This window comes from Gigantopelta aegis, chromosome 10 (genome assembly GCF_016097555.1).
Source record: "Gigantopelta aegis isolate Gae_Host chromosome 10, Gae_host_genome, whole genome shotgun sequence".
Taxonomy (NCBI): Eukaryota; Metazoa; Mollusca; class Gastropoda; order Neomphalida; family Peltospiridae; genus Gigantopelta; species Gigantopelta aegis.
In genome coordinates this window covers 83,545,260-83,554,286 of record NC_054708.1, presented here as the reverse complement: position 1 = coordinate 83,554,286, position 9,027 = coordinate 83,545,260, and the positions used below count along the sequence as shown (strand labels likewise).

The 9,027-nt window shown below is 36.0% G+C and overlaps 1 protein-coding gene across 1 annotated transcript; it reads right to left on the bottom strand.

Moving 5' to 3' along the window:
* Positions 1-2,902: 2,902 nt before the first annotated feature.
* Positions 2,903-8,962, bottom strand: LOC121384685 (netrin receptor UNC5A-like). The gene is made up of 4 exons (XM_041515174.1): positions 8,583-8,962; positions 6,873-7,061; positions 5,913-6,197; positions 2,903-3,650 (listed from the first exon to the last, which is right to left on the bottom strand). Exons 1-4 carry the CDS (start codon positions 8,794-8,796, stop codon positions 3,541-3,543), a joined length of 798 nt encoding a protein of 265 aa, XP_041371108.1. The 5' UTR covers positions 8,797-8,962; the 3' UTR covers positions 2,903-3,540.
* Positions 8,963-9,027: the final 65 nt, after the last annotated feature.

Here is a 9,027-nt window from a genome sequence, read left to right as displayed (position 1 = left end):
GAAGATTTAGCTCAGTCGATTGATTGATCGCTCGCCTGGGGTAGTTGCATCGCAGGATCGAATCACCTCCGTGGACCTATTCAACTGATTGAATTTTGTTGTTTTGTTCCAACCAGTGCATCACGACTGGTATATCAAAGGCCGTGGTATGTGCTGTTCTATCTGTGTGACCGTGCATATAAAAGAGCCCTTGCAGCTAATGGAAAAATGTAGTGGGTTTCCTCTGTTGAATACATGTCAGAATTAAGCTTAGCAAATGTTTTAGAGCCAGTAGCCGGTGATTAATTAATCAATGTACTCTAGTGGTGTCGTTAAATAAAACAAACTTTAACGTTTTGTTTAATGGACTTGGATCGTTTTATTCTAGGGGGTTTTGAGTGTTTTATTATTTTATTTTTTTCAAATGTATTTTATAGACATTGTATACATATCTTCTTGTGTTCATTGAGTTGAAATGCTTAATGATGTGGATATATCATTAACTATAACTGATCTCCATTTGTTTTAAAAGATAATTCATATGCAAGGAACGAAATGGTTTATTTAATGACGCACTCAACACAATCTAATTAAAATTAGCTCCACTATTACATGTGGATCTAAAGACAGCCAGTTGGAGCTCATGTCCACCAATCAAAACCTTACTTGCAGAATCCTGCCAGTGATTTAAAACTAACAACACTGCGTAGTCCCCAATGTCCAGGTAACATTTCGTCTGTAAATAATAATTTAAATATTGACCAATCACACTTCGCCTTTTATAACGTTATTTGGGAGCATACAAATTCTAAAAATATCGGGCGAGTCTATTTTAGTGGCCGCAGTACAGCGAACCATACCAATACGTACGGGGTGGGTTATCAGTCTTCAATTTTACATTAACAATTATTTATTTATTTATAAAATAAAAAAAACCTAAATCAGTCTTCAGTTTTACATTACAAATTATTTATTTTATAAAATAAAACATGTTTTAAGGCATTCGTAATTCACACGAAACATGTCGTATACCCTCAGGATAATTCGGAATGTTTTCAAATTATTTTTAAATCACTGGCAGGATTCTGCAAGTAAGGTTTTGATTGGTGGACATGAGCTCCAACTGGCTGTCTTTAGATCCACATGTAATAGTGGAGCTAATTTTAATTAGATTGGCACTCAACACATTTTATGTACGGTTATATGGCGTCGGACATATTGTTAAAGACCACACAGATAGTGAGGGAGGAAACCCGCTGTCGCCATTTCATGGGCTACTCTTTTCGATTAGCAGCAAGGGATCTTTTATATGCCCCGTCACATAGACAGGATAGCACATACCACGGCTTTTGATGTACCAGTCGTGGTGCACTGGCTGGAGCGAGAAATAGCCCAGTGGACCCACTGACGGAGATTGATCCCAAACCGACCTCGCATCAAACGAGCGCTGGGCTACGGCTCGCCTCACAATTCATATGGGGTCGCATTTAAGCCCGATAAAAAAAACTAGCAGGATAATTTCGACCCTATTTCAAATTTAAATATAACTTGTTAACAATGCTTTTTTTCTTGAAAAACAAGCACATATTTACATGATGTTAAGTGATTTTATTGCATTAACAATTTCATAATAAAATTTATTGTCAAGGCCGTACCATCACTTTCTTTTTACACCAAATAATAGTGTTTCATTTGTTTATAAAAAGTAGTGCCCCCCCCCCCCCCCCCCCTCCCGGATTTTGATCAGGATACGGCCCTGATTGTCGGATTGTATACCTCCGATATGGATTTTTCCAAAGTTTCTGTCTTCTAAAATTTGCGTGAACGCTATCAGACGGCCAGAAGAAAAGATCGGGTTAGTGCGCATGAATAGACTAAAGATGGTTTGTAACGTGCTTTTCATTTGGAGGTTGAAGGTACCATTGTTATGAAAGGAATACACCCGTTAGTCTAAAAGAACGGTTCCCGGAACGTGTTTAAGTAACGAAAATCCGAAGAGGTCAGGTTTACACGTAGGGTCGAAATATCACCAACCTACCCTAGCAATGTATTACATTTACCACTAAAACTAGCAGGTAAACCCAATTGTTGACACATTCTTAAATACAATGTCCTTTTGTTTCCTTGCAAATAACTGATTTACTGGCGACAATGTATACACCAGTACTAACAAGTGATCTACTAGGTAGATAATAACTACGTAATAAATAATACACAAACTGACGCTGATAGAAAACTGTATTTCCAAAATATAATTTAAATAATACATCACTTCAATCAACCGACACCATGCTTAGTATTATATTATTTTACATCACGTTAACTTTAATCCCATACAACAGGACCTTGCAGTTTATATTCATATATATATTAATTCATATAATCCTACTAGCGGAGAGGGAATTCATAACAAATGTGCACTTTGTGACAAGTTTTTTTTTTTAAAATTTGGAATGGTGTTAGGTATAGGCATCAGGTTTTCAAACATAACCGCATACAAGTCCCCTGGTAGCCGGTATTGACAACATCTAATATGGCCGTTATTTTTCTGGTTCAAGTTAATTTGCAAGGTCAAACGTCATTTTAGCCAAAACCTACCATAACTTTACAACTAAACCACGAAACAAGATGATCGAGGTCTCTAGACCTATGTTTCCGATGCCAAGAAATTCATTTGTCAATTATTGGACACCTCAATGTCACCCTATAGTTAAACATCCAATATGGTGGGGAAAATGGCCACCGTTCTAGCTAAAAATTACTCTAACTCCGGAACTTATCACATAGAAATATGATAATTGGGTCGACTCCTGGTATAAATCATATATTATTAAAAGAAAAAGAAAAAGAAGAAAAAGACTACATTAGTTTGAAAACTTTATTATCAAGCTGTTAGTTTGGGTTGAAAATACAATTATGGACCCATTTAAACAGCCAGGCATTATGTAAATATATCAAGTTTCACTGTCATTGTCAGTGTAGGCCCTTCGCACTTGCACAATGGGCTAAAACAGGGTCTGGCTGGATGTCACTTACAGACACCACAGGCACTCCTAGCTGACATCTGCCACATCTGTCCAATATGGCACCCATGTTATCGTTCTGGCATTCCATTTCCAGCCCCATTCACTGGGGTCTGGAATCTAGGAGTCTGTGGAGAGGGACTACTTCCAGACAAAGGCTTCAGTCGGCAGGGCAAACTTAGCATGCTGGAATAAAGCATGCTGGGTCGAGAAGATTGAGTCCAGGGACTTGAGGCCATGGGTGAACATGAGCTTCCTTTCTTGATTCACAGTCTTAATTGCAATTCTTACTGTACATCAGTACAGACCAGCGCTCGACACTGTAGATCACCACACACACACACACACACACGTGTTATGTCAATATAAGTATGTAAAGTTTAAATTAAAACTTCTCGTAATAGATACTGTCCACTTCAGTGCATATGCATAAACATTTATTTGACTTTTGCCACATTAATAATTTTGCTATTGTTGCCAGTCCTGGCATCACGAGATAAGATCGCTGGGTGTTCTGTGGAAGCTGGGAGCGACTCGTTCATGTGATATTGGAGAGTAGAACCACTGTAGTATCCATTGGCAATCGTAGGATGAACTTTGCTATTATTACAATATCCTGGGCGGTCTGGTCTCTTTTCCATGTACGTTCTGAAAATAAAACTCTAACCGTAACCACATATCTTATCTCTGTGATCAGTAAAATCAAATTTGTTTTACTAAGTCGTGACTGCTACCATAACTCAATTTCATGGGCATTTTTTAATATATTAGATGATTCATAAAAAAAAAAGGATAAAAACATCCACCCTTTTGAAATTGAATAAAGGAAATATTATGCAACCCAAGAATATTTCAAATTTGCAAAAACAAATCAGGTTGTTGCCTAGTGATGGAACTATTAACACATTTTTGGGTCTACGACTTATAGGCCATGCAAACAAAGGAACGAATCATTTTATGAGCAGAAAATGTAATAAACGTTTCGTTCATAACTAGCCCATTAATTTCTAACACTAAATATTTCAAAGGCCAAAGCTTAGCCCTTGTTATTTATTACGTTTATTTGATGCATTGTTAAAAGATTCAGCAAAGCAGTTCCGTAGCACTCGCTAATAATTTGATTGGCTTCCACTGTCATATCCTGGACATTTTCTGTTTTCGATATCGGTTATCCCTTTTAATATAAGCTTTTGGTGTTCTCAGTATTATGTACTATTTCAGTGAATACTTCATTAGAAAAACGTCATATAATTTATAAAACTGTCATCCCCAACCCTCTATTTTCTAATTTGTTTACACACCAACAAAAGATGACTCGACATATAAATATGTGCAGATTGTTAGTGAATATATATGTGTTAAAATAACTAACAAAAACATGACAACCCACTGGTAAATTATTTGCAAAAGATGACATCTGAATTTATTGGAGAAAAAAGAACACTTTTCAGTGTTTATTTCATTTTTGTGTTACGATATTGCTGACATTGGCCTAGCCACGAATTAACATTAGGGGCCCACTCACACTGTTTATGAGTCGCGTTATAGGACAGCAGCCAAATACAAAAGGTGGTGGGAAAAGAATAATTGATTATGGGTCATGGCCTTATGTCCTTTCATCCGTCTGGCTACGCGGAATTTCAGTAGTAGAACTATCATACCACAATAAATATCTCTGGCAGAACCTCCCGGTGGACACTGTACTCCTGTTGGTATGGTTACACCTCTCCGTACAGAATACTCCACCCAATCAACTCTTGCAAGGAATATTTAAATGTTTTGAATCTGATGGGCTGATTTTTCTAAAACATTTATGGCATAAATCAAAGACCGTAACGGCCGACTGACTGCAAAACACAAATTACATTGCATGTAAGTTTGATGCCCAGCAACTATTATAATAATAATAATAATAATAATAATAACAGTAAGTTGCAATTTGATATGTGGTTTTTATTTTAAATCCAGCTTACGCAATAACTTAAAAAGCATACGATGGAATAAAAATATAAAACATAATTCCATTACAAAAAATAATAGTAAAATCAAGACTGATTTTACTCGGCAGCACGGCCAATGTAGACCTATCCCATAAACAAGCTAATCATGGGATAACTATACTGAACCAAATACACAATCCAGGATGATATATATATATATATATATTGGTGCAGCTTATATCCAGTATGAAAACTCTAAATATTTTAATGCTGAAACCTTCTATACTGTAAAACAAGAAATTCAAAACCATGTTAGCGAGACAGATTACATTCTACTACTTGGTGTTATGAATATCAGAACCAGTACTTTACTTATGAATATCAGAACCAGTACTTTACTTGATTATATTGCTGACTGTGATAAGTGCTGATTTGCTTGATCTATATGAATATTTGCACAGGCAGTAAGGATGTTCAAACGAACAATATTGGTTCTCAAATCCTAAACATGTGTAAGTCTACAAACGTCTTTAGTTTAAATGGCCGTTCTGGCAATGATAAACACTTAGGAAACTTAACATTGCCTCCATTTCACTTCTATCATACCGTACATAAAATATTTCTAGATTTGTGTTTTTAATCCAATTCTTTTAGATATTCACTGCTCACTTTAGCTTGAGCTGTGGTTTATAGCAGATACAAACATGAATTATACAAAGCTGTTGATAAAGATAAAACTTTGAAAAAAAGTAAGAAACTTGATAGTGTGTCAGCCGACGCATATATTAATAATATGGACAAGAACAAATAAAATCAGATGGTTTTATAAATACTGATATAACTGATAAAGTAACTGGGTGTTTTAATAAATTCAGCAAAGTAAATAAACAACAACAATCTGATGCAAATAAAGTTCTGTTCTGTCAATAAGGAAGTTTGTACTTGCCCGTAACTCTGACGTAATACTTACTTGTTTGTGTTGCCAGAAAGTCTCCAAGTTGAAGGTCACCTCCCAGAATATTTTCAGTCATCTGAATGACAACTGTTGTTAAAATCGATCTTCTTCCTCTGTAACTGTCACCACAGCCGACTGCCTGAACATTTGTCTGGCATGAAGAATGTGAACTGCATGCTAGAGTGGCGGTATTTTGGTGTACAGACGACTCAATACCAGAAAGTGAGGTTTGGGACAGACACGAATCTGTCTGGTATGTCGCAGTTGTAGTAACCGTTGCGACTGACGGGGCTTCGATTTCTGAAAAATAAAAACAATAGTAGACCTATGATACAACTAATGCCCAAACCTGAACAATTGATTTTGATAGAACGTTATGATACATTAATTTCTGAAAAATAATGCAAAATATTAAATGCAAATATTTTTATTAATATGTGTGAAATGTTGAGCTGTATCTACAAAACATTAATTTCACACGTCACCAAATAAATGCTTAGGGGTTTTCACAAAGCTTACTTTAGTACTCTCCCATATGGATTAAACACTTTCTTCTAATAGTCATGATTAACTGCGGGCCATTTGTTATTTGCTGGACCCTTCATTTCACTTGTCCAGATAGCAATGGCCTGTTCTGGTGGGTTATGGTTCCACAGACACATCTCATTTTCCTACCACATTTTATAATTGAATATCCCCCCATATACACGACTCGTAAACAACGTGGGTCTCCTCCAATATGAAATTTTGATTACGCCAAAGTCAGAAAGCACATTAAATTTGTCTTAAACCTAAAACAATTATTACATGTTTTCAATATGCATATGTTTTGGTGCTGTGGTGGTTTTTGTTGTTGTTCTTTTGTTTGTTATGTTATCATCAAAAATGTAAGACATAAGTAGTTACTGCAGCAGTATGAGGTTACATTTTTCATATGAATACCTTAATCAATACGATTGTAATAGTTTATCTTACTGATGCATGAAGCCACCTTTGGCCGTTCAGCATCCCAAAATCCATCTCTGCAGCACACAAGTTGTTTGTTAGATGGATCGACCACGTGGTCTGGATGTCTGCACACCGATACACAGTCTAAGGAAGACTCGGTTCCGTTACACTGAGCTCTAGATCGTAATCCATTTCGGACAGCAGTCGAACGACAAACTGGAATCAAAAAAATCATATCAATCTGTAAACTGTGGTGTTACACTGGTGCATTTTATTTTAATTTGTGCTTACATCCAATTAGTGTCCAATCCAGCTGTCACGAGCTTATACCAGCTACACAGGCTGTCTGTCAAGGGCAGTGGCTTTATCACTAGTTTGAAAGAAGTCGGTGCAGAACACCTGGTACTACAAGCTTTAAGTTCAATGGCTTAAATGTTGAATTGCCTTTGTTGTAAACGTCGATGAAAAGACATATAGGAAGTTCCTATCATGTGTTTTGTCCTGGCTTACGAAAATGAGGTGTAATATTTGTATTGCTGTTATTGGCGTGTCTACATTTGGACTACGGAATTTTAAATTTTCGTATCACAAGTACTAACTTGAAAGGATTTTATCTTGAATTTTCACAATATGTCACATAAAGCTGTACCAAAGAACTGTTTCAGAATAATTTTGTGAATTACAACAAAAACAAAACAAAGCAAACAACTCCACTCTTTATCTTAATCTGATTTTAATATAATGCATTATACATATAAATACTTTTGGAATCACAGTTGGCTGAATTAAGTCAAATCCCGTTTGGCTATTGCAAAAAATAATACATTTATTCTAACAACATTATTTTAGAAAAAACGTCGAAATTACAAAACACTGCGATGTACAGAAATACATTGGTTAAAGATATATTCATATTCTATCTAAACAAGAAAATTAAGTAAATTGTTTGGGGTTTTTTGTTGTTGATTTTATTTTATTTTTAAATAAATATTTATCCTAGATCATATAGCAGTGTCGGGTTTCGGAGACCCGAATCACTGGTTTACATACATAGCCATGTTCTAAACAACAACAATTTGTTTTAAACTATCAGAAACACACGCATTCGCATACATCGGGTAAGGTTATATAAGCAGAACAAAACTGACTTACACGAACGCACAGATTAAAACAAATTACTGAGACATGTCCATAAAAAGGGCAAACAGGCAATTTGATTCGAGATTTAAACGAGAACAGATAAAACAGCGAATAATAGGGAAGATAATTGTTATTTTAATAATGTAAAAACATTTTTGATTTGCCAAAAGCCTTTTAAAATGGCTACAAAATTTTTGCCAGTTGAATTCCACTTTCATATACACCGAGGAGACGTTTTCTATTTTCTATCTGAGACATCGTTGTGACCACAAAAAGTATGTCGTCTGCTCAGAGCATCATCACGTGACATGTATCAACAAGGGAAATCACTCGTATATATCTTGAAGAATCCTTTTTGTAAGACGTATAAGAAGACCGGATCATCTTAAAGTACAGGAACATTTCAGATTGTTTTCTGTGAGGGGACAGTGACCCATTGGCAATGACAATTTGTACTGACAATTTATACTATTCGTCCTCTTTGCGTTATGTCTACTGGTATAAATGCTATGGTATAATAAAACAAACATCAGTCGTTTGACATTCCGTCTCTAAAGTGTGAACTGGGTAAGAAGTATTATAATATGTAATACGAACCTGAACACTCCTCTGTGTTACAGTCACGTGTCTGAGAATCTGAACCACTGCAGGTCTTTCCTTCAGGTTGAGTTGGTGCTGGGTTGTTACATCTTCTTCTTCTCGTCTGAGTTCCACCGCCACAGGTCAGAGAACACTGATCCCAGTCAGTCCAGTTGCCCCATCCACCGTGTACTGTAAAATATACATAGTATTTTAGAACACAAAGTGTCATTTGGCGGGATTCGAACCTACTGCACAGATTCGCATGGAATTTTGACAGGCCGCGACCATAACCACTCGGCCAACAAGGTCTTCCACAAAAATAGAAGACCAATTATCCATAACTAACAATGTGATCTGACAGACACTCGGTACGAAACTAATGAAACAATTTGAATTAATTTGAATTATATACAGCAATTTATAAATTAAAAATTAATATAATGACAATAGGATGACGGCT